This window comes from Loa loa, assembly GCF_000183805.2.
Source record: "Loa loa unplaced genomic scaffold supercont3.53, whole genome shotgun sequence".
Classification (NCBI taxonomy): domain Eukaryota; kingdom Metazoa; phylum Nematoda; class Chromadorea; order Rhabditida; family Onchocercidae; genus Loa; species Loa loa.
In genome coordinates, this window is record NW_018108233.1 from 190245 (window position 1) to 215721 (window position 25477).

Below are 25477 nucleotides of genomic sequence, written 5' to 3' on the forward strand. Positions count from 1 at the left end.
CCGTAGTTTGTTGTTCAATGGTGCAGATATGCGAAGATGTGGTCGTTTGTGGTTCAATCGTGGAGAATAAGCGAAAAGGATCTATCGTCTGCTCGGTTAAAAAATGAACTCAACTGTGTGTCTTGAGATTTTTTCATATATATATGTATATATATGGATTAGGAGGAGCTTTGTAAGCTCCATCGGGCTATCATGGAGGTATGGCAAGCCTTTGGCACTGTCCATTGTCCATTGTGCAGGTACTGAGACGTTTTTGTTTTACGCTGTCCATTGCTAGTTTTATATCCTCTTCATTGCTTTAATTTTACTTACAAGATTTCGTCATCCCGTTTTTTGGATATTATGAAAATTTTGTTTGAACGTAGCTTTAATTTCCATAATCCGGCAGAAAATTTGCATTATGATTTTCGGAGTTTTCCCGACACTATTCTTTTCGTTTCAAGATGGAGTATGCTGAGTCTTTTTCAAATTGCCCAAGAAATCTCAAATAAACAGCCTTTCTCATCTAAATGGAAAAAAGACAATGGCTTTAAAGCACAAATTACAATTACTAGCTCAAAGAAAAAAAAAAAAAAGATGCATCTTACACAAATTAGTGAGACTTATCATTGCAAAAACTTACAATGGTCGAATGAACATATTAGTGTTTGTTAACTTTTCCTTTTTCTGTATTACTTATCAGAGATTTTGCAAAAAATATCATTTTTTATTGGACTTTCTCGTGAACTGATTAGACAAAGATAGATTATCATATTAAAAGTAAGTGAAGTCCCCTTGCAATTAGTTGTTGCATATCCTGGTTTATTTTTAATGGTAAATTATCTTAAGCACTTAATCTTAAAGCCAATTCTGATGAAATTAATGACGTATACAGGACTATTAGTATAACTGGAATAACATTAATTCAAAAGCCCAATTTTTTAATTGACAACTAGAGATTCACATCAATTAAAATGCAGAATTTACGAATGTTCGATAATACTTACTTATTATTGGAAAAGTGTTGTTCTGCACAATATGCTCATTAAATTGTGATCTGAGAACCGACAACTGAAGAACACTGTTGAAATAATTCGTTGTGTTCGGATAGTTGTGATCTCCTGCTTTTACACTAAAAAGACAATTGAAAACCTAAAATTAGGGTTGGGGAGGGAATAAGTGGTACCATCTTACCAAAAAAACTTCCGGAAATGAAAACTTTCCGCGAATTGTAATAGATTCCTGACTGCTGCATCTTTTTTTGCCCTGCATATCTCTAGTGATGAATTCTGCCGTAATTAAAATTTACCATGAAGAATGACATATTATTTTAAGAAATTATTATAAAGTTTTAATTAAAATAATTATTCTGATACTCAGAAAAATACAACATTACCTTTATCACTGATTTGTTATGAAATATTTTGTATCACTTGTATACCTTTTCTTGCGCATGGTTGTTACTCTTTAGTTTAATTAATGGAGCTTATACTGGACTCATTTTGTTGTCGGAATCAGAAACAATTTTAAGAACGAAATCAGCAATGAAGAATTTTCATTAAAAGTTGTATACTTTCAATAAGAAGAGTAATCAAAATATATCATTAGCAAGAAATTCTAATTGAAGATTAAAAATTTCTTTGTAACTAGAAACGATTGTTGATTTGGACCAAATTTAGGGTCTGTACTGAAAGGTGGGAACATTTTTGTGTTATTTTCGCTTGACTAACAAGTGTGATTAGTTTTTTCCTCCCAAAACGAGCCTAAAAATCAAAAATAAGAATGAAAAGGTCTATTTATGAGCACAAAAAATTGTATTTTTACCTGAAATTGTAATGGAGCACCATGCAGTGCTATCCGAAAGTTGGATAATCAATTTCCTAGATATCAAAGCCTTCAATCCACTGGTTAAGTAATCGTCATCGAAGCAAACCATATTTTGTTGAGCGATGTTGAATTCAAACCACCTTTAAATGAAAGAGATTTTTACAACCATACACCAAAATATAAAAATGACTGGGTAAGTTGTCCAAGCTTGGGTAGAATAAGAGATCAGCTATATCTTTCTGATGGATGGTTAGTCATCAGGAAATTATCAAATCATTAGGTACTAAGGGGGAAAACATTTAGAGATTGAATCTGACAAATATTGCTGGCACTATGTGAAAATGGCCAATATTGTCAGGAAGAATTTCAGAAATTGAAAGTCATTGAAATATTACTATGCTATGTGGAATATTCAATCGGAAAAATGCAATTTTAATTTATTCACTTGATTTAAATTTTTGTTAAAATTGTTCAACTGTTTGTATGTTATGCATCGTTGAGTATTTTCATTACCAGAGATTTGTTGTTTTAGCCATCAAATTCAACCTTTCATTCAAAATTTTTATTTTGATACACGATACCATTCGTTTATCCTTTGAATTTGATTAGATACTTATCGAAGTAATTTTTATCTCTTGTATCCCAACTCTTTTTTCTTACTTATTTCAATTATATAATTTGGCTAATTCTTAAATAAATTGTCCGCATCGTAATTCCTAAAAAGCGGATGAATGGTAAGTAAAAGATGATTTGAAGTAAGTAAATGATGAATGCAGTTAAGTTAAACAGGCTGTTCTTATCAAGCTTCTACAGGTTATATTTAATGAAAATACAAAATCGCTAAGCTTGCTTTTTTTTTGAAAATGTATTTGAAATCGTTATCATTTCCCAATAACCAAATAATTTTTGAGGGAAAGGTGATGGCAGTAACAGCTGGTCAGACGATAAGCAAATTCAAGTATCAAAGCTATCAAAAACTCATATTTTAAACTACCTGAACATCTAAACTTAACTTTTATCCCAACAAATTCATTGAAACCAAATATATTTGTAGACATCCGTTTGATACAAAATTCCAAATTATTTTCTTTTGAAGTGGATAACTCACATGGTCATCTATTATTTATAATGTCTCTGATCTCATCGATGACATCTCTCGAAATTTTCATACAATTTGCTAACTCTGTCACAGTTTCCAAATCAATTTTTGGCAAGTGTTTTCTGCATTCTATTTGTTTTGCCGTAAAAGGTTATCGAGATAGCTGAAAAAGTGAAAACTGGTTAGTTGAGCATTCTGATCAGAAGAATACTGTTCGCAAAACATAACTGCGTAGCTAATTTGGCCAACTTCTGAAGCACTACTTGTTCAAGGTATGATTAGGACAAAAGAAAACATGGTCGCTACGTGATGTCCATATCTTCTTTTGTCTAAATTCCGTATCAATGCGGTTAAGTTTTTCGTCAGCATGTTGTCATAAGATAAGAGGATCAGTTTCGATGATTGCTGCCAACTGGTCATTGTCAATTTCCGATGACCTGTCAGCAGACTTCTCGTTCCTTCACAAACCTTCTTGAGTCACAACTGTACTGTACGATTGTATAGCAAAGAAAAAACCAGTTCCTGAGTCAGTACACTGTTAATATTGGGAGTTATTCAGGTTGGAATTCATAAAAGAAACCATTCAAATTTGCTTTTAGTCCACCATTTCTTTATCCTGTAGAATGAAAAGGAATAAAGTGAAAAATGAGGATTAAAATATAGCCAGTCTTCCATTATTGAGTAACAAAGTTCAATAATGCAAAAAAACTATTTCAGAGGATATGAGATCAAGCATGAAATTTCCAGTACTTTTTAATATAAAAGGATCATAATGAACCAAAACGACTCTAACACAAAACTTTTTAATTACATATCTCCTGGAATGTTATTTATCAATTGAGTGGGTACTAACAAAACAACCATTTCATTAAATGTGAAGCTTATGAATTACAGGCCTCTGTTAAGAACTTTTTCATCATCTCTATTCCTGTCTTTAACATAAGGGAAGTGCTATATAATGCCGCATGGATTTGCAATAATTTGTAAAAAAAGGCTTCATAAAACAAGTATGTTAATAGGCGTGTTGTAAATAATTTTTGGCTAGTGTTCCAAACAACCCTAGAAGATGTCTTTGTTTGTTGATCAATAAATATCGCATCTTTCGAACCATCAATCAACAAATTGTTCCATTATATCGATCATGAGATAAACATCATCAGATCATTGGAGAAGAACTGGACATCGTATCATTTAGTCCTGACCTCATTTATGTCAGTTGTAGTCCTCAAAAGCCCATAATAGATGAAGATAGAGAGCTATTTAAATATATGGCAGTTCCTCTTTCATCTAGTTCAATTTAAAAATTATAACACCAGAACCTTACCACTTTCTTCTTATTCCTTGAAATATATTGGTCTTATCTACCAGTGTAATTTGCATAATTTTAACGTCCGTTAGCACTTGTATCAATAAATAATATGAAAACTAATGAAAGCTTCGCTTAATTCGCAAAATAAATTGCAATTGAAATTTGTTTTTTATGGATGGATCTATTTTCATTAATCAGCTCTTTCGATCAATATTTTGTTACAGTATCCCCCGTTTCATTCAGTTTTTTTTTTCATTTCAACAAATTCATTTGATGGAATTGTAACTGGATACAGTACAGTACACCGTTGTACATTTTGGAAATTTTTGTTTTTTGGAACTTTCCTTTGGTTTATATTTTGGAAATTTTCTCTTGGTTCTTGTTACTAACTCAACAGAGAAGAGGAGAAATTCGTTTCATTTGCATTTCATCATTTCGGTTGGGACTTGAGAGTTCGTTTCTTCTGGTAATTTTCAATATTCTTTTAGCACATTTGCAAAAGAAATGAATTACTGTATTTTTCTAGTAAAGCACTTTTATGTTTTTACTTTCGACACAGCATAACTCTGCAAATTAATTCCAAATCAAAATGATAAATTTGTTTTTTTCAATATCGATGTTAGAATGAATTTTAGGTTTCCACGAAGTATTATCACAGTTCAAAGGTCGTATTAAACACAGTAGTAGAGGTAGGAAATGGTTACGACAAAATAGAAATGTCTCAAAATTGTTAAAAATCGATCTCTCATGAGCTAGTAAAGTGCATTCTAAATTGGGGCCATCTTTTTCGAAATGAAGGGTTTGGTATTCAACTCATCCATATTTGTCTCTAAATTGCTTTTCACATGTAACATGTTCTTAAGGAGTCAAGTATGATTTCCTCAGCTTTACCGTACATTGGCGTTCTTTTACCACAATAAGTCGCTATTGTTATATTTTGTTAATACCTGTTGCTTAACACCATTGTTCAACCATTTTCTTCCTTCATTTGTTTTTTGCTTTTTTATTAATTCTTGACCAAATAAATCTCTCCATATAGATGTGAGATTGGCAATGATTCGTGACCTCACCTGAATGTATCATTCACCCAATGCACTACCTAACACATTCCCGCATGATGATGATTCCATCTGCTATTCATCTCGCTTTTCTGTGAATTAGAAAAGTGCGCAATAAGCGAACATAAATAGGCCTAATCAAATTATCTGAAGAAGATAAAAGGCTATATTGGTCATAAAATATTGTCACCAAGAACCTGATCAGTATTTATTTTTTGCTTTGAAGACATGAACCGCTTTGATAATTTCTTTCAAGATATTCAGTGAAGTGCAAGATGATCTTAGACTGTTCTGAAATTGCAGAGAAGAATGAAGGATGCAAGCTATTAGCTGCTAATGAAATTACTGGTGATCCACGACGAAAGTTCCAAAATTTTGGGACATCGCTATCTTAACTCACAAATTTCACTTTATCTCGGTGTACTACAACTTGCTATTTGCGCTTGGGCCATGGCGCAACATTTCTTCTCACTTATCCACTACAACCAGGTATTCATGCCAGTGTAAGACGAAGATAGCAAGCAGGAAAACTGGTCGAGAGTAATGTACATTTTTTTCATATTCGAACTGAAAAAAGATCGATGAAAAAGAACGAGAAGTAAAATGAAGTGATGTAAAGTGGAAATAAATCATTGTCCCCTGACCTCTAACAACAATGGAACCACTAGGTTTATTAAAATTTCATGCGGGACTGCAACTAATTAGGGACTGAAAGGTGCAAATCTCCGGACTTTAATTTAAATAAGTTTCAGATACTTTTCTGCGATTTCATAAACGGGACAGAACCAGTTTTGCTGGTTGGCGTGGATATCATCATTTTTGACATTGGCTTGTTTCATTCACTTTGGGGTATTGATAGTTGCGTGGCACAACACTTGGATGGTGGATATGGACGGTGCATATGGTGCGTATGTCACATTCTTGCCTTCGTCATATGCCTACCATTTGCATTCGTATCAAGACCAAGGCCTTACTCATTGTGGCCTCTTCTCATCCAGGTAATATTATTCTATGGTATAGAAGGAGGGGCCATATAGATCATTTGTAGACAATCAAGGAGACTTTCGGTCTAGACTGTATGTAACGGAACTTGCCTCATTTCATGTACACATAAAGATCCTTGCGTGTTAATTTCCATTTCCATTTTCCGTGCCTAACTTGTTTCAGATCCGACAAATTATTTTTTTTTGACATTATTGACATCTTGAAATATTCTTTTTATGCTTCTCTTTTGGAACAAAGTTTCACCAACACAGCATTTTATGCCTTTTTCCTCCATACTCTACAGTGCATTGTTGAACAAATTCCACAAATTGCCTACATAAAAATCCGTATTACTTTCTAGCAAAGTGCCTACGGTGTCGGGTTATTGATCTTAAGCCTGGCTGCTCTACCAAAAGTGTTACCGACATTTACCGGTGATCAAAACAGTGCTTCACTTTTTTCGGTATCAATCTATGCTGCTGGTGCATCACTGAACTTCTTCTTGGTATCACTTCTCATTATATGCAAGGAATGCTCCCCTCAGACTATCATTTTACTATTTGAAGTTATTGAGTTTGAAAAATGAGGAGACAACTGAAATAGTAATTCATCAGTATTAAAGCAAATAAATCAAAGTTCAACAAATTTCAAAGTTCAACAAATTTTTGAACAACTTTTCTCCATTCAGCAGTTTAAGAAAATCCTTAATTCTGGATGGAATTCATGGATCGATGAATTCATCGTTCCTTGATTTACTGACATACAACCATAATAACTCTTCAGTTGTATATTTACTGGCATTGGTATTGGCACGTAGAAGCGATGTGGAATTCGGCACGAAAACTGCGTCTCAGTCGTATTAGCTCAGTAATGAATCAACGCTCACGTGAGACATCTCTCAAATCTGTTAACGTTACGGGTGATATTGCTCTACAACATATTCAGTCACACAGTCCATTCTTGCAAACTCAACCAGTCACTTCACGGAAACTTTTAACCGACTCATATCAAGAACGAGTTGCTATCATTGTGCCCGAGAATTCTTTTGGAGTAGAGAATTCTATGAATCACAATAGTTATGATTATCATGACTTGAATTCAAGAAATAAGTGCAGAAAATCGTGCGATAAGTATAGTGACGTACACGTGACCAGTTGTGATGAGGAAGAAGGATTGCTACAAGTTATTAGCTATGATAAGACAAATTGTTACGATAAGTTAACAACCCATCTCTGCAACAACGGTTGCTTACATTACAAAATGCAACTGCGACAGTCAGAGCTCTTTAAAACTTGGAGCCGAAATAGCAGTCTTGGCCTATAACCCCTTTATTTTCTTTCCCATTATTCGCGTCCTATCCCATGGCGTTCTTATTACCCCTTCATTCAAAATACTGAAGCTACTCGAAATTTCAGTGTTTCACAACGAAGGCCTCCGATAGGTCAGTCCCCGCGTCGCCGCATAACATCAGCAGCGCATATATATATATATATATATATATATGCGCTCATTTTGTGATGAGCACACTCATTTTGTCTAACACACTCATTTTGTCATATTTATGGCCATCAGCTTATCTAACAACTTCTGCATTCCTTATCCAGTGGGTATAGCATAGCAGAATTGAAGTTATGATAGATTCGGAAAAAGTATTAGAAAGAGGAAAAATAAAACATGTTCAAAGAAGTGAATTGTAGAAGTTAATTTGAAAAGAATAAGCTGTCAATTTGTACTTTTAAACATTCGCACTTTCACGGATTAGTTTGTTCAATATTTTCTGAATGATACGAACTGAATAAGACGACTTCGAAATTAACATTTAAATAATTGCGTTCCAAATTCCATTTTGAATAAACCTTCAATGAACTAATTCTAGAAATAACCCATTCTTCAATTTAAAAATTCATTTTATTTCTTCCTTATTTTTATTTTTACGGATTTATTACTGCATATTGCTTGAAGCTTCAGTGGTATGGTGCATGTGAAATATTTGATATTTGTACATTTTATGCAAAAAGTTATCAGCCCTTTCTTGCTTAGACTTTATGTTCTTGAAGTGAGCGATATCAAAACAAAGTAACTTTTGAATCTTAAAAAAAGTTATCAAATCAAAAGTCACAAAAGCAATGTTCTGGAAGAATTTGATTTTTACTCCGCAAAACAAACGAAACATAAAGCAATGTAACTCTTTTTCAATGTTCTATCCGGAAGTAAAGATAATTAATTGGCCAAATATTCTTTAATGACTGAAGTCCTGCCGCGGAACATTTATACCAGCATTTAAACATTAACTGAAGTTAGTGGCATTGAGTAATCCTAAATTATTTTATCTTTTTTAAGGAAAAAGAAAACTAAATTATTTTAACAAAATTCACTCCCCGAATTTAAACGAACTGAAAGCACAAATGTAATTTTAATAACGACGACACTGTGAAAAGCGATAGTTATGCAATGTATTATAATTTTGTGGTAGACTGATGGACAAGCATCATTTACGCGGTGATTTTTTTAATGGAATAAAAATTTAACAGGTACGGTAGTGAAAAAGTTGAGTTAGAATGTAATAAAATAGAGAACTGTTTTTCGTTAGCTTACAGAATCTTGGAAATAGAAATGTCACTATTTTATTTTAACGAGAGGTTAATATAATTTAAACGTTGAAATTTACAAGAGGATGAAGAATTTAACAATTACTCCTGTCTTGCAACTTTTTTCAATTGAAAACAAACTAGAAAGTGATTTGCAAAACATGAAATTGTAAAGGAAAAGTTCTCTTCTTTCTGTTTTATTCTATTTGCCAGTTATTCAGATGACGATAACTAAATAGCTTGAGGTCAGAAATTCACCGCATGGGCCATAACTATTGCAGTCATTTCACAAGTTGATAAAAAGACACCATGAGACAACCAAGCAGACAAACCTTGTTTCCATTTCATTTTAGTACAACTTTCCTCACCTTCACCTTCACCTGTCTGTTCAACTGCTACTAGTCCATTAAATTGCATAAAATGAAGTAGCTGCTGTGTAAAAAACATTTAAGTATTCTTAAAACAGAGAACTTTAGGAAAGACAAGGTTTGGCAAAGTTTCTAAAATATCATATGGCAATGTGATGTAAAGTTCTACCATGAATAATCGAGGAATATTGTCAGCCCATTCGTTTCATGATGTAGTCGGTGATTCATATTAACTGTAACGTGATAAACAAAAATGCGACAGCAGGTAATTTGTGATGATGTGCTTTGATAAAGTGTAAATTAGCGAAAATTTACAAATCAATAATCTAGAAAATGTGACAATTTTAATTGATATTGAAAATTCCATTGGCAGTTGTGAAATTTTCGAAATGATATTTAAACTGTCAATTTCTATGAATTAATTGAAATGAATCTCGTTGTCAAGTTGAGAAACCTGATGATATCAGTCTTCACTAGTGTTGTTGCATCATAACACAGGAAAGAAAAAGGGATGGTCGGAACTCTTGAACTAAACTTAGACTTTACCCGGTAGAATGTTGGGTCAGACATGTTCGAGTAATTCTACCTATCAAAGCGAAGTAAACAAAAACCAGTCCATCTTCACTGAGTACATCATTTGAATGAATCTGTCCCTTTTGAATGAAACTGCATGCAACTCATAAAAAGTGATAATTATTCGTTGCAAATATGACATAATTTGAAAAAGGTGTTAAATTAGATGACTCAAGTGCAACCGTCTACATATCTATCTAACACCGGTCCTGATTTGCGTATAATAGCAATCAATCATTACTGTTAATTTATTTCTTCAGCACAGAAAAATTGCTTTCACTAGTCTTCTATTAGCTTTTCATAAGTCGTTCTTGATGTTTTTAACAGCCTATAACCCGGGAAATTGCTAAGGTGATTTCTTTTGCGATTTCTCAGGATTGCTCTATTGTCTGTCAAATATGCCAGCTGCCAGCTAATAAATATTTCATTAGCACTTTAATGTAAAGAAATTTTCACCAATGCATACTGCTAAAATTCGAATTTCGATTTTCAATAGCGATCATTAAAAGTTAGCAGCGCTTTGTAGTAAATTAACTTTAATATCTACGATAAATATATGCATGAATTTATAAGCCTCAAGTAGTACTTTTGGGGCCGTAATTCACATTTAATTCATCGTCTCCCTTCCATATTTTTCTTTATTATCGATCGTACTATGCCGCCTATGCTTCATCTTCAAAAAGGTATACGCCTATAGAGTGAAGGCGCACATAGGACTTATTGTCAAGCAGTTTCCATCTATTTGTATTTCTCTCAAATTCGCGAAATAATCGCAATCAATAAAGCTTTAGTGGCAAAGCGTAAAGATTGAATTCAGTAAACTAGTCTAGTTTAGGGAAAAACTGGATGCTTGCATAAACAAATCCTTATTTTGGCTTGTTTTAATCGATAGCAATGAATGAATTTCCTAGACACTTGGCTTCAGCTTATCGCTTTATCTTTCATGACAACTGTCGGGATATAGTCAGGTAGACGTATCTGCTACTTGTCATTAAAATGGGTCACTTTTTCGTTGATGACAGATAAACAATGATGGCATTTCAAACAAGTAGTCCTTGATTAGCTTCAAAATGGCACTTATATGTTGTGCGTCATAAGAAGCTCAGGGCCTGGGAAGTGTCATCAAGCGATACAGTTTTCAAATTACTAACAAAGCAAAATATCACAGCTTTGATTTTTTTTTTCCTATGAGTAAGAACGATGATTTATAGCCAGTAATATCATATTTACTATAGGGCTCCTTTAAATGGTGAAACGCTAACTTTGCTTTGACTTCTTCGCTCTAAATCATATTATTGCCCCAAAATTAAAAGTAATGACAAGTGCTGATTTGTGACTTCCGATAATATGCTCAAATCATATCAGCAATTAGTCTTGCATAGACATCTCTTCCTTTAAAACCATAGGCGACATTTTGCATGCATTGTGGTTGACAAGTTTTTTTTCTTTTTTTTGCTTTTTTTTTTTTGTAAAGCTGCTAAAATGGCATTTTAACGCGCAAATCAATCATAATCAGGCATTTGACACACACTTTCTTATAAAGAGTATGGAGTATATATATATATAGTAAAGATAGTATAGTATAGTATACTCATTCAATCGAAGTGTGTAGCATTTGTTTCCATTAGTTTTGTATCTTCAAGAAGAATTAAATATTTCAGTTGTTTAAATGCAATAAGTTTACCGAAAACTCTGATCGAAATTGGATTATCTGAACAAACAAGAAAGCAATGTCTGACGTATGTCTTTTGTTCTTTATTTTAACCTTTGACCAGTTCATGTATTAAATTGGCTCTTATATTCCAGTTTTTTCTCATCATCCTCCCATTATGTTACCATAAATAGTGTCTATGGAAATGTTCGGAGCTTTTTTCATAGCGTACAATTATTATGACATAATTTTGATCTGAAGGGAAAATTTAATTGTTCGAAATTTTAAATGAAGTCAATCTTTTATAAGTAATTCTTCAGTGTAGCTTTCCATAAGCCAATTGAACTAATTATATCAATTAATTTTAGGCTTTCTCGCGGTAACTGTCTTCGTATGACCCAGTGATTACAGTTTCTTTTGAAGGGCGCTTTCAAAATCATTTTTCGGCATGCTAAACGGATGCAACCGGTTAACTGAGGGAGAAGGAACTAATTTTTTGATGCTACATTTCAGTTTCTTTTCGCAAATTTTACAGAAACAGTGTCACATATTTTATCCAGTCTTTCACACTAATGAAAGTTCATATTTTAGTCCTTTACTTTTTAATAAAACTTGTAAAACTCGATTTTATCTAAAAAATAACTTGGAAGGAAAGTGTTTTGAATATGATTTTAACTTATTACGATAGGGTTCCCTATGTTAGGCCAGAATTGAGTTAACATATCCTGATAAAGATTTGCTGTTTCTGAAGAAGGACATATGAGATGACTTCGCTTACTTTCAATTAGTAACATCTCTTCGATATCTGCATGATATATCTATTCCCTTATCCCTCCAAGGTTATTGTTTTCCATACACTGTTTGAAAAATAATTCTTTCATCTTCCATTATTCATTTATTGCATAATTTCATTTCACGATGTGCATGCAATATCGTTTTCAAGTCAGTCTATCTTCACATTCGTAGTTTCTGCAAAGTCAATCTTTTTCGAAGGGTTATACTATTAAGTTCATTTTTTCTACAACTGTTACATTATATCATATTTTGATTGCAGTTTGTAACAACGCTCCTAAATTAGATTGAGATTTTAAAAAATCTTAGGTTACTTCCTGAAGTGAAGTTTTCAGTTCACAATCACTTTTAAATACAATAACAAATTTTGCTCTTTTTTTCATCGCATCGCTCAGGAATAGGATTAGTGAAGCTATGAAATTAAAGCCAGTAAATTTTCTTAGAAATGATTAAAACTTATTATGGGTAACTGACCAGTGAACAAACTACCAATCAAGAAAATGAGAGCTATTTGGAACGCTTCATTCAAGTTCTAAAATTCATCAGATTTAAATTAAGTTATTGTCGAATCACCTCAACCATAGCTCTTCCAAGTCCATTGAAACGTGTTTTGCGGTTAGTTTAAAGGCCACTTTTTTTCTTCTTGTAGTGCATCATATCTGACAGAAGTATTACAATTTGATTCGTTTCTTTTATTCTCTGTAACACTTCCATCCCTCCTTCCATTCCGTTTTCTTTTAGGACAAATTTCATTGACTAAGTCCCTAACTTGTCCCAGTTTTTTTCGCCCTCTTTGAAAATATTTGGATTGAACACCTCCCAGCACTTTATTCTTTTTAATTTTTTTTCACTCTCTGTAACATTCACTGATTGCATGGAGATGGTAATTACTAGGATTGATAGTAAGGTGACAGCTAATCTTCCAGTTTTACTTTTCTTCCTCTTTTATGGTAATATATTTTTTATTTATCGTTGTTTTCTTCTTTTAGTTTTATGGCAAAATGACGCAACGTTTGAAAAAGGCGGTTGTTCAGGCCACTCATGCTTTCCAACCCTTTCGTTAGTTTCTTGGCTTTCATTCTTTTGTTTATATTTACTTTTATCAACCATAAAGGACGTCAAATCAAAGCCAAGAAAGTGTATAAAGTTTATGAGTAGATCAGGCATACTTCGTTGATTCCAATACTGAGTAAGAATGAAAGGAGCGTAGCACCACCATTCGCTTACGAATTGGAATTGGTTCAGCCTTAGATTAAAATGCGGGAGTCCATCCCAGTTTTCGTAGCATGCATGTACTCCGATCTATTCCTCCATATTTGTCCACTGGGATTAGCACTTTGTCATTAGAATGCCTTGCAGGAAATAACCGACGCTCTAATGACCATCTAAGTAAAAAGCCAGTAGCTGTGATCAATATAGTGTTAGTATTTTGGCTGCTTAAATTTGAAATATCAGATACTCTCTACCTTCTAACTTAAATTTTAATTAAGACTTCCTTCCTTTAATTTGAATTTTAACTGGGACTCCCTCCCTTTAATTTAAAATTTGCCGTTTTGATGAATGCTATTGGTTCAAAAGTGGTGAATGAAATGCTTAGAGATAGATCTGTAATGTTCTCGTGTACCCTAAAAGATAGTATCTCACTTCGTTATTTGTGAATTCCTAAATAATACATTCATATTTCATCACTTACCTGAAATATGCCAATTATTCTGACATCTTTAGACTGAATTGCAACTTTTCATAGAGTACTAAAACTTTTTAAAACCAACAAATTTCTGTGATTACATTATCTTCTTAGTGGGAAATTTCTTGTATTCTTGAAGTATTGCGTAACGTAACACAGAGTAACAAAATTTCTTTTTATTTGTACCTCAAACTTGGGTTATTAAAGCCTTAGATAAAAAATAATATTTATATCGCATAATTACTAAGAATTACAAAACAAATTAAATCATAAAGCGAATCCCATAGATGTCGTCGCTTCAAGATAATTTTGAAGACAACGATTCGGAGAATAAAAGAAAGGAAGAATGTCCTCCTACTCTCTGCAAGGTGTATATATACATCCTTTACGAAGCGCCTTTGTTAGCTCATGCGGATAAAGCCCTCTGTTAGCGCCCATTAGTAGTATAGGGCTCCTTGGGTACATTGCTAAATAAGGAGCACGTATACAGTTTCTATGAAGTGATAGCATCTGTCCTACTCATACTGTATGTTTTTTAGTCTTAGTCACGATCCAACATAATACGTGCTAGTTAGTACATCACTACACATTCACTTATGATTCTTTAGTTTATTCGCCAACATCTTCTGGGAACTAATTAATCTTCCAATTTTTTGTCGAATTCTCGGGCATGCAATGGTATTATCCATTGTTTTTTAAGCAACACCTTAAATTTTAAATATATTCTAAAGTTTCGTAGAAAAACAAGCTGGAATGTTAATGAAGACGGATAAGCGAATTTGTTTGTCATGTAGATATAGATTAAATTACTAATGGAGCAGTTGTCATTTGTGCAATTACCATGATTCATTAATGCATTTGATGCTTTAGCTTGGCCCTCAATTCACATCAGATAGTAATATGCACTCATTGTGCTTTATCGCGGGCTTCTTATATCAAGTTTTAAAATGATAAATAATTTTTAACTTCTTTTGCTCCTCGAATATGGATGACGAAAAATTTTCGATTTTTAAAAGTGGGCGAAATTTTTGAAATTGGGGATGTCACTACATTGAAAAAAGAAACAGCGAAGCCCAGTTTTAGAATTTCAAATCTTCAGTTTCTAGGCTTATTCCTTTTTACTTACGACCAGTTCTTTCCCAAGCGCTTCGGTTTCACTTTTTTACTTGGATTCATTGAAATTTCAGATTGTTTACCAGTTGTCAACAATATACAGGAGGCTAGGTATATGTGCCCACCTCTATATTTGTCCCCAAAAGGAACAGGAAAAGTAAATATTGTGATATGGATACTTCTCGTCTTCCTATAAAATGTTTCATCCTAGCTACCGGAAATTACCGAGCCGAAACAGCTCGTAGTTTTTGGGAAGTGAACCACACATCTGGAAGTGTTTTTTGAAATTCAGATCATTAAATATGAACTTTGTAAAAGATTTTCTCACTCTAAAAGGAAGTTCTAACATAGAAATATTGGATTCCATTCTTCCTCTATTGAATAAGAAAATCGCTATGTGCATGTTATCTTAGTACCAGAAAGGGACCTCTTTCGTCTATATGAAAACACTCTTTAGGCAGAAAAATTGAGTGAACATTGTAGGAATTAAAGCTGCATTGATTCTGAAGTTGAAAATATTCTAAGTGATAAGATAAAGAACAAAAGAAACAATTCACCCTCTCAGATAGTTTGTTATCAGAAGCACTGTTGTGTAATCTCTTTTCTGTTTGCAATCACGGCTTCATCTCAATGTTTCCTCTATTTTGCTAAAGTATTTTTATAGTGCCATCATAGATTTTTATTTACTTTATTTGATCTATGAACAGACAAACATACAGACGGACACTCATACATACATACATACATACATATACATACATACATACATACATATAAATATGAGAAGTACGGACGCACTCGCTTACACGCACTCATACCATTGCACGCGCTCTTTTTCGTCAATGTTTATACAGCGGTTTACAATGTTGGTACCTTTTCACAGTCAGATTTGAAAGTTTGTCAGGTTGAATATTATTTAAAAAACGTTAAGGATGGTGTAACTACGGTATAGATGAAAGGCCTACCGTATCTTTGTCACACGGTTCTTATAATGTATTTGTGTACTTTAATGAGAACATTTCTCTGCTAACAGTTACTTTCTTCTTTCCTCCTTACATTGATTGGTTATCATTATTATCCCTTTTTTCATTCCAGTTATTTATTTGCGGGATAAGATAAATTGCACACCAGAATGGCAATCTATTTATCGATTTTAACATATAGAAAATGTTTAGAAACTTGAGAAATATACATACCCTTCACTTTCGATTTTCAAAATCATTCATTCTTTAATAATATGAAATTTCCCGTGCTGATGTCTCAAACGGTAGGTGGATACGGAGAAACAGGACAACAGATGACGACGATGATCTTTCCTGGGAAGAGATGCATAAATATGTTGCAAGAACATCTGACAAGAAATGCAAGATTGTACTTCCATTAAAGCAAGGAAGAAAGTTGGGCGGAAAATGCGTCTCAACGGGTTTCTGGGCAAAAGAGGAAGGAAGTGCATCATCCTCAGGTGCTTAGTGAATGTATTGATGGTTATCGGAGTGCAACTGTTCTCTCTCTCTCATTCTTTTCGCAGCTTCAATGAAAAATTAGGTTGAAAACTGAACCGTGCACTTTGGAAAATGATGGATTTCTGCAGAAGAGTACGTACGCGAAACGCATTTCAGTTTGAAAAAATTTCGAAATGAGATAATGTTTAAAATCTTGAAAGTTTGGATAATAAAATCCTTAAATTCGTAGGTTCACTGTTCTCGTGTCATTATTTAAACGAGAAAGCAAGAATTGTTCTTATCGTTTTCCATCTTTTACCTTTATGAGAAGGAAAGGAAACCATCAATTTGCATTTAAAGCTAATTTGTCTGCAGCAGAAAAGTAAAACTCGTTGTGCAGTTGCGTTTCTCATATTTTGTGACGCTATTTGGGAATTTTTGTAGTGCCTTTTTTATTGTTAGCAAATCCGAGCTATTTCAAAACTGGAACAGTAGAATTTCAGGATTTGTCTTCAACTATCCATGGGGATATGCAAATAGCAAATAGTGGTCTTCATTTGCATTATTAATTCATCCTAACTTCTACACCATTTTCTTTGCGACATGGTAGCTTGTTTCGTTAAGGCCGAATTTATTACTATTTGTTAGCGGGGGATTGCTGCCGGTTCGTGCAAAAAATGATAAACTGATTATAGCGTGAAAAGGCATTTTTTAAATGGGAATTGCCTGAAGGGAGTTTATAGGTAGCCATTAATGTTATTATTCAGTGCAGTTCAGTTAAGAGATTGGTTATATAAGGATGACCAGAATGGTGCGCTGACCAAAGTCAGAAGCAACAGTTTCGGAACAATCCTTCCGAAACCGAAAATCAGCTGCTAAACCGCTTTTTCCAGGAACAGCGTCATCAGAAAATGAAGCAAGAAGACGACAAAGTCCAGAACACTGATTTTAAACAGCCGACAAAGTTGAAGGTCACTGAAAATGACCGACTGTGGCGTCCGATGACCATCGAAGAAGAAAAAAGCGGAGAATATTTCCGGTTTGTTATCCATTACTCGTTATCTTTCACTCCCAGTCTATCACGTACCTGTTTAATCCTACTCTCCTTATTCTCCCATTAATTGTTTTAAGGTTATAACAGGAAGAAAAAATACAACCTGACTAGGATATGTTATAAATGTTGAATTGACCTACTGGAAAATATCTGGTACGGGGAGTATTGATTTTGTAGTTATGGCGGAATGAAACATAATTTCACTTCTCTTGTCTGCATGTTTGGATTACAAAGTGCCAAAGAGTTTCCACTTCTTGTGTTTTTATTATTTCTAACTCCCTAAATCAGTAATTTCTAACGATGTAACCTCGAAACTCCCAAACGAATTACGAAATTTCTATTTGTTCCTCAAACATTGGAAGTCCGCTGATGTGGAAAGTGAAATTAACTGGTAGAACAAATTGGGAACTTGGAATATAGTTTGACTTAAGCATAATTATAAATTTCATTTCATTGGCAGTGAGTGGCAGTAAGAAGAGGACGGAAAAAATGAGGGAAGAAACATTTTGTCCTCCGAAACATTGGGGTGCTGGTGCTAAGAGGCCTTGCAGCAATTTCAGTTCAATTCAGACTTCCCTTCCTCTTTAGAAAAGCCATACATCTATGACTCATACCTTTTTTTGTCCTCCTACGCCCAGAACTGTATGTAAGCTTTAATTTCTTGAAAAAAGAATACTGCAAACTTGAAGATCAGCAATAGCAGCAGTGGAAGTGACAACTGATATTTACTTTTCTGCCTGGCAAATAGAAAATTTTAGTTTATTTTTCATCTCATCTTATCAGAATTTTGATAAAATGTCAATATATGTCGTAAAATGTGGTAGGATTACAATGATAGGGCCTTTAAATCAGTGGAGCTACCAAAAAGGCAATAGTTTTATTGAAATTTGATGTAGTTAGATGTCGCCTTTTGATGTAACCAGAATTAACTGCAACTTGAATATGTTAGTTAAACTTTCACAAAATAGTAAGTATGAGTTAGGAAATTTCAATGGGCATATCAATCGGGTTTTGAGAAATAATCGATGAAGAACCCGACTGAATTGGTGTAAAGACTGGAGAGCAAAGATGAAAAGACAGCTGGGTTCGAATAAGGTCAGATGAGATGGGCCATTAAATTCATTCGTCCTATGAGTGTCTGCGCGACACTCTTCCTGTCCCAAACAATGTGATACGTATAGGGGCTGAAGCTGTTTGAATGATTGCGAAGGTTTCATCACAAAAAAAGGACTCGCTGAGAGCTGCTGGAATAGAGGAGCTCTTCTTTATGACTTTATGTGTGCGCTGTGCGGACGTGTCAAGGGGAAGAGGGAAGAGATATCGAGTGGGGTGTAGATATTCGCGACCGTCGATATTTTGGAAGAATTCCCGGAGTGATTCATTCTATTTGTAGCTTTCACTGTAAGGAGGTTAAGATATGAGGCCGCCACAGCACAACAATAGCGACAAAGAACTCGTGTCAAAATGTCGCGGTGATTACGATTGCTTGATTTCGTTAGTTTATTTCCTGATAATTATCTGCTGGTCACAACAATTAGTAGCTTGCTAGGTGAAGCATTATGTTGGGTAAAATTGTAATAAACGTGAATTGTGAGTAAAGTTAGGTGAGTCGATCATTTCAGTAATTATATGGATGATAAAATTCTTCATACGGATGCTAGATTTGATTTGGAGTGCTATTGCTGGACTGTCCCGTCTTTCAGCTCGTAGTAAAAACAATGTTTTTGATTTAGCCAAAATCTATCTGATAATAAGAATGGTTACTAAGCAACTGCTAGTACGCGTTCATTCTGTCCTTAGATTTGCACTAAAGCAACCAGTGTGGATGATTTTGGTTTTACTTCTGTTACTCATTTAATGCTGGGAAAATAATCTCAGTTCGGAATTAGGGAGAAGTTAATATGTCGAATTGGTTTGTTTAAATCCGTGTTATCGATTTATAAAACCCAACAAATAAATCATTCCGGGAGTTAATTGAAGGGATTTCACAACCAGATGTTACTAGAAGTTTTTTTTCTTGAGATTTTGTTACTTTTTGAAAACAAGTCACTGTTCTGTCAAAAGATATTTTCTCAGTAAGTATATGTTGGCTATATTGTCACTAAACCACCGAACGGGCCTAACCGATTTTTCAAATGTGAATAGGTGCTGATTTTGATAATCAATTCGATTATGCTAACGTATCTCTAAATTCATTAATTTGCCATACTTCTTTTAAAAAGATATGTTTAGTCTATTATACAAAGATGGTAATAATTCAGTGGCAGTGAAGAAAATTTGTAATCATTGATTATTGAACAGTGTTACCGTTGCTTGCAACATGCATAAATATATCTTACAGACAAGAGCAGAAATTGGTATCAGTAGCAGAAGGTACAAATTTGGAACACTTGTGTAAATTAAATATTCGCGAACAGCCATGTGTAGTCCGAAAAACTGGAATAATTTGTACTATTGGTAAGTGGGAGTCATTATTTGACAGTCAGTTTGTTATGTGTGATAAAAGTATTTAAAAGAAGGTGTCGACGTGAAGTGCTTAACTTTTAAATAATTCTAGGACCAGCATGTCGAAGCGTGGAGAAATTGCAAGAAATGATTATCAACGGAATGAATATTGCCCGTTTGAATTTCAGCCATGGATCATATGAAGTAAAGAATGTGGCCAGAGTCTAATTATTGATGGTTGAGTGGGGAACCATAGTTATGCAAATGCATATGGGATTTGAAACTGTCACAGATCGGAATTCGAATTCAAGTCATTATTTATTCATTTCTTTTAATTTCAGTACCATGCGGAAACAATAGCGAATGTCCGGTCAGCAGCAAACAACTTCAGCGAGCGACGATTAGTCGCAATCGCCCTTGATACAAAGGGGCCAGAAATACGTACCGGTCTTCTGGAGGGAGTCCGTTCTTTTTTTTTGTTGCTCAGTTTGACTGCTTTTTTGTAACACCTATGTACAAAATTAAAGAAGCTGAGAATTTCCAAGTTCTTATTATTCAGGGTGCCAGTGCAGAGGTGGAACTGGTAAAAGGAAATCATATCCGACTAACCACTGATCCATCCATGGAAAATTCAGGCACAGCACAAAACGTTTTCGTTGATTACAAGAACATCACTAAAGTTCTTAGTGTTGGCTCTCGAGTCTTTGTTGATGACGGTCTTATTTCATTAATCGTCAATTCAGTCGGTGATTTTTATTTTCTAATCGAACAAAAAGTATTTTCAATTCACTAAATATGTAAACATCTAGCGCTGCTGGGAATTTTGAACCTTGTAAATGGATTTACTCTCATTTTGTAAAAAAACAAAACTGCACAGACCTTAAAAAAAAACAAAAGCAAAACTTCACAAACCTTGCAGATCTATTTGTAAGAGGAAGTATTATATGGCTAGTTTGGTTTAGATGACAGTCTTATACCATAATTTTATAACTAAGGATGGGATTCATGCTCAACTGTAAATCCGCATTTCCTGAATTTCCTAAATCCTCATTTTCAGAATTTTTTTTTCGTGTCATTTCAAAACCTTTGTATTGTATTCTTTATTTAATCGCTTACCATGTGAAGCTGCTGTATACTTAATCCTATCATCAGTACATTGCGGTTTTTACATTTGTTTTGAAAGTGTGAATTCTGTTGCATATTCCTTTGAAGATTTGAGTCTTCTAGAAAATGAAAGTATACTATGCACCGTTGAAAATGGCGGTATGTTGGGGAGCAGGAAGGGTGTCAATTTGCCCGGTACACCGGTTGATTTGCCAGCTGTGTCTGAGAAAGATATCAAGGATTTACAATTTGGTGTGGAGCAGGTATTCATAAATTTCTAAACTAAAAACTGAAAAATAACAGCAGAGGAATTTATATTCCACAAGAAAAATTGTTGGCTTACTTGTTTTACCAACTGGAGTTCAGTGAATGACGTAATTTATTGTTAATGTTCCAGAAAATAGATATCGTTTTTGCATCATTCATACGCAACGGTAGCGGTATCAGCATGATAAGAAAAGTGCTTGGTGAAAAAGGAAAATACATCAAAATCATAGCAAAAATCGAAAATCACGAAGGTGTTGATAAGTGAGTGGTTTCTCCAGTATTTGTAATAGGTTATGTTCAGGATTGTGAGATGGGATCTGAAATTATAATGATAGTATCTTAATCTGCAACTAATACAACTTCTTACGTTACTCAAATGGTTCCAAAAACTAAAATTTAAAAAATAAAGTGTCGTTTTTTCTAGAGCCGATGAAATTATTGAGGAAGCAGACGGCGTTATGGTTGCTCGTGGAGATTTGGGTATTGAAATTCCAGCAGAAAAGGTATTTTTGGCTCAGAAAATGTTGATTGCCAAGTGTAATAGAGCAGGGAAGCCGGTTATCTGTGCAACTCAAATGCTTGAATCGATGATAAAGAAGCCAAGACCAACTCGTGCTGAAGGTTATTGATCTTGGATTACCCCGTGATATTAAGCTTTGAGATTTTCTTGAATTGGAATCTTGAAAAGGTAGCGGGGGGGGGGTATTAGATTTTTAATAGCTTTGTTCATATTTATCCAGAAATAAATGCGTTACTAGTTAGAATACAAGCAAAATTATCAAGGAGCAGTCTTAACCGCTCAAGTTCATTTCAGGTAGTGACGTTGCGAATGCAGTTCTGGATGGAGCTGACTGCGTGATGCTTAGCGGTGAAACTGCTAAGGGTGAATATCCATTAGAAGCCCTCAAAATTATGCATCAGGTTAGTATTCCAATAGTACGCAATAAATCAATAAGTCTGTACTTATCTACTTAAGGTTGCGATTGTGGGAAGAATTCTTGGCCTGGAATTATTTTTCTTTCAGGGCAGTTATTTCTTTTCAGTATACTTGCATACTTCATTGTGCATCCTATATATAATATAGAGATAATCTGACTAAATAATCCGACAGTTTTCACTGGTTTAGGAACATAACTAAGTATGTTGCACTTCAGACAGTTTATTTGTAGATCTGCAAAGAAGCAGAAGCAGCGGTGTATCATACGAGGTTTTTCGAGGAACTTCTTCATGCAACCCAGAAACCAACGGATATCGCACACACTGTTGCCATTGCAGCAACTTCGGCTGCGGCATCTTGCCATGCCAGTGCAATGATTGTAGTCACCACTACCGGACGGTTTGCTTCTATTTATGTGCATTGTAGAGTTTTGTAGCGCGTAAATAATCTTAAACACTGAAATGTTCAAGTGAAAGTATAAATACATATTCAAACCGATGAGGATTCCCGACAATCTCAAGTCGTTGATTAAGTAAAACGGTTTTAAGTTCCATTTGAAATCATAAATTATGACCATAAATCTTATTAATTGCCTTACGTACTCTATTGAAATACTTAATGGTATAAGGACATTGTAAACAAGTAAAGCTTAAATAGTTAGTAATACTTAGTCCAGCATTTCCTAACAAACTCCTCCAAAATGTAACTGCTTACTTTTCTCAGATCTGCCGGCTTGATATCTCGTTATCGACCAATGATGCCTATCTTTGCAATATGTCGGGATGAACATGTCGCACGGCAGCTTCATCTTTGGCGCGGTATATTCCCTCTTCAATATGGAGGTAAAGCATTAAATCGTTTGTTTCCGCAAAAACTACTCATGTTGCTAGAAACATGAATTAGAGGTTGAATCCAAAGTTAACTAAAATATATCCAGCAAATCGAGAAAGTGATTGGTCGAGCGATGTTGATGCCCGAATTAATTATGGTATTTTGGTTGGTAAGGACCGCGGTTTTATCAAGAAGAACGACCTGGTGGTTGTCATTACTGGCTGGAGACAAGGTTTCCTTGTTTTCATTCTTATGAGTTTGAAGTCAGCTTATTTCCTGACCTTTCTTCATTTGAGACGCCCATTCTGGAACAGCTATATTTAACATCGGAAAGAGTTAACTCTTATGAGGTGGGATGAGTTTCAAATTTCAAACCAAATTAAGAATAATTTTGTCAAGTATGTTATGTGAATAGAAAATGTTTCTAGGAGCCGGACACACGAACACGTTACGTATTATCAAGGTACCCTAAATATGCTGATACAATCGCAGTTCATTTCCATTTAGCTTGCCTATTCCTTAAAGTCCAGTTTATTGGCGACTATCGATCAGTATCATCTATCAACAATACTATCCCGACCCTCTCCTTTATAAGATATATTAATTTTAAAACTGCACTACATAAAACTTTGTAAGCAGATTATGGATTACCAACTTAATGAATTTGCTCTATAGCGTTATTTATCAAGCTTTTTTTTTTTGAGCATAACAAAAATGTTCCTGCTTGTAGCCCATACTACTTATGTTCTAATTCAATAATTTTTAGTTAGATTTTAATTCGGTAAATTCTCGTGTTTATGTCTGTGTAGTGTTTTTGTTTTTCTGTAGTCTGCAAATTTTATATTGGTCACTGGCTGTGCTCATTAAGTTGTTTCAGCTTTACTTCTTTACCTGTTAGAACCGACGGCGTCATAAAATTGGAAAAAAAATTGTCATTATCTTATAGGACTGTTATCTACGAAAAAATATTTCATACAAGAAATTCTCTGATTCATTGACAGTAATTCAGCAATTGAAAAATCTGCTTCGATCTATACAAATAATTATTTTTATTTAGAGGATCTGTCAGTTAGTAATGAAATATTCCTGGTAATTTTAATTTCGTGTGAGTCTTGTTTCGCTTTCCTGAGCATGTTTTCCACTTCGGGAATAATGGTATTTATGTTCAGCGATGCTCACTGTTTTAAATGTGGGTTGATTCAAACTAACGTGATAATTTTGATTTTTTATAATAATTTTTACAATGAAATTGACAACAGTTTTGTTTTCTGAGCTTTAAATATTACCTTGAACATACATTTTGTGGTAAACGATTTCGTAGACACTCCTCCCATCCTTCACTCTGTTTCTTATCCTGTTAGAATTTGTATTTTTAGTGAGGTTTTTTCAATAATTTTGATTATTATTACCATGGGAGCTTCAACTGTCATCCTTTCATTGTCAGTTTTTTTCTCTTTGCATCCTTTCACTATCGATTAAAATGATGTTTTTCGGTTTAATCTTCGGTAGAGCTTCAGTAAAGAATTTGTTGTTATGTCTTCATTGTAAATCGATATAAAAAACTGAAGATATACTCCATCGAAAACAAACGTAACGAAATTCCCCTTCATGGCGACGGGAACGGGAACGGCTTAATGTGGGGGATGATTCTATTTAAAACAAATTGAGATCTCCTGGTAGCATCACTGGAGAGTTCACAGTGGACAGACATTTCAGATGACTTCAATCCTCGTGGATTTTTCTCGGCGTACCTTTCGGGTGTGTTTCAATTTAAGCATAGAGATATCGACTGGATTGATACCGGGATTAGCCATCTTATTGTAATTAGGCAAGGAATTTTCAATTGGTGCTGCTTGTTACTGTTGTCTGTTTCGTAAGTGCAGACTCATTACTGCTAAAGTCCAATGTATATTGTGTAACTTCACATGCGCATGTTTTGTGAATTTCGTCACATTCGAGTGAAAGAGTTTCTGAAATTCTACATCCTGATACAAAAAGTTAGAAAAAGAAGTAAATGGATTGATGGTGATAATAGGTCACTTTTCCACTTGTTATATTACCGAATTTGTTCCACTGAAATCGAGAAGTACTGACATGAATATCAATCATGTAAACATAATGTCTAAATTCCAAGATGGTCCAATCGTTCTTTCAATTTTTGCTTTCAAAGTTTTTTCAACAATTTCTCAGAAACCTTAGAAGTTTCTAGCCCCGGTAAGTTGTTATACACCAGTAAATTCATTGGAGCATCGTACATTATTAAGCAACAAATTATAAATAGGCTAAATGTGAAGCACAGATCTATCCGAAAATTCCTGATGTTCCAACTATAAGTATCGGAAAAACAGGAATGATATGTTAGGCTTATT

The 25477-nt window shown here is 34.2% G+C and overlaps 2 protein-coding genes across 3 annotated transcripts; both read left to right on the forward strand.

The window, feature by feature from the left end:
- Positions 1-5608: 5608 nt before the first annotated feature.
- LOAG_04099 (hypothetical protein) lies at positions 5609-7579 on the forward strand (the record flags this gene model as incomplete). The annotated part of the gene is made up of 4 exons (XM_003139636.1): positions 5609-5761; positions 6025-6270; positions 6618-6761; positions 7040-7579. The coding sequence occupies 4 exons, from the start codon at positions 5609-5611 to the stop codon at positions 7577-7579; spliced, it is 1083 nt and encodes a 360-aa protein (XP_003139684.1).
- A 5561-nt stretch (positions 7580-13140) lies between these two features.
- Positions 13141-24671, forward strand: LOAG_17249. 2 transcript variants are annotated; one of them, XM_020449909.1, is made up of 14 exons: positions 13141-13287; positions 17364-17509; positions 19866-19981; positions 20082-20173; positions 20311-20430; positions 20529-20715; positions 21197-21336; positions 21471-21601; positions 21765-21961; positions 22155-22261; positions 22510-22676; positions 23001-23119; positions 23215-23340; positions 23537-24671. In XM_020449909.1, the coding sequence occupies exons 1-14, from the start codon at positions 13270-13272 to the stop codon at positions 23578-23580; spliced, it is 1710 nt and encodes a 569-aa protein (XP_020306495.1). In that variant the 5' UTR covers positions 13141-13269; the 3' UTR covers positions 23581-24671. The 2 variants fall into 2 exon arrangements, with proteins under 2 accessions (XP_020306495.1, XP_003139686.1); XM_003139638.2 differs by lacking the exons at positions 13141-13287; positions 17364-17509 and adding an exon at positions 18757-19018.
- The last annotated feature ends 806 nt before the right edge of the window (positions 24672-25477 follow it).

Excerpts from the sequence above, each read along its gene's own strand:
- LOAG_17249 (XM_020449909.1), top strand. Across the intron at positions 17,510-19,865 it reads AAAAGCGGAGAATATTTCCG|ACAAGAGCAGAAATTGGTAT; the intron begins GTTTGTTATCCA and ends TATATCTTACAG. Across the intron at positions 20,431-20,528 it reads GTACCGGTCTTCTGGAGGGA|GGTGCCAGTGCAGAGGTGGA; the intron begins GTCCGTTCTTTT and ends CTTATTATTCAG.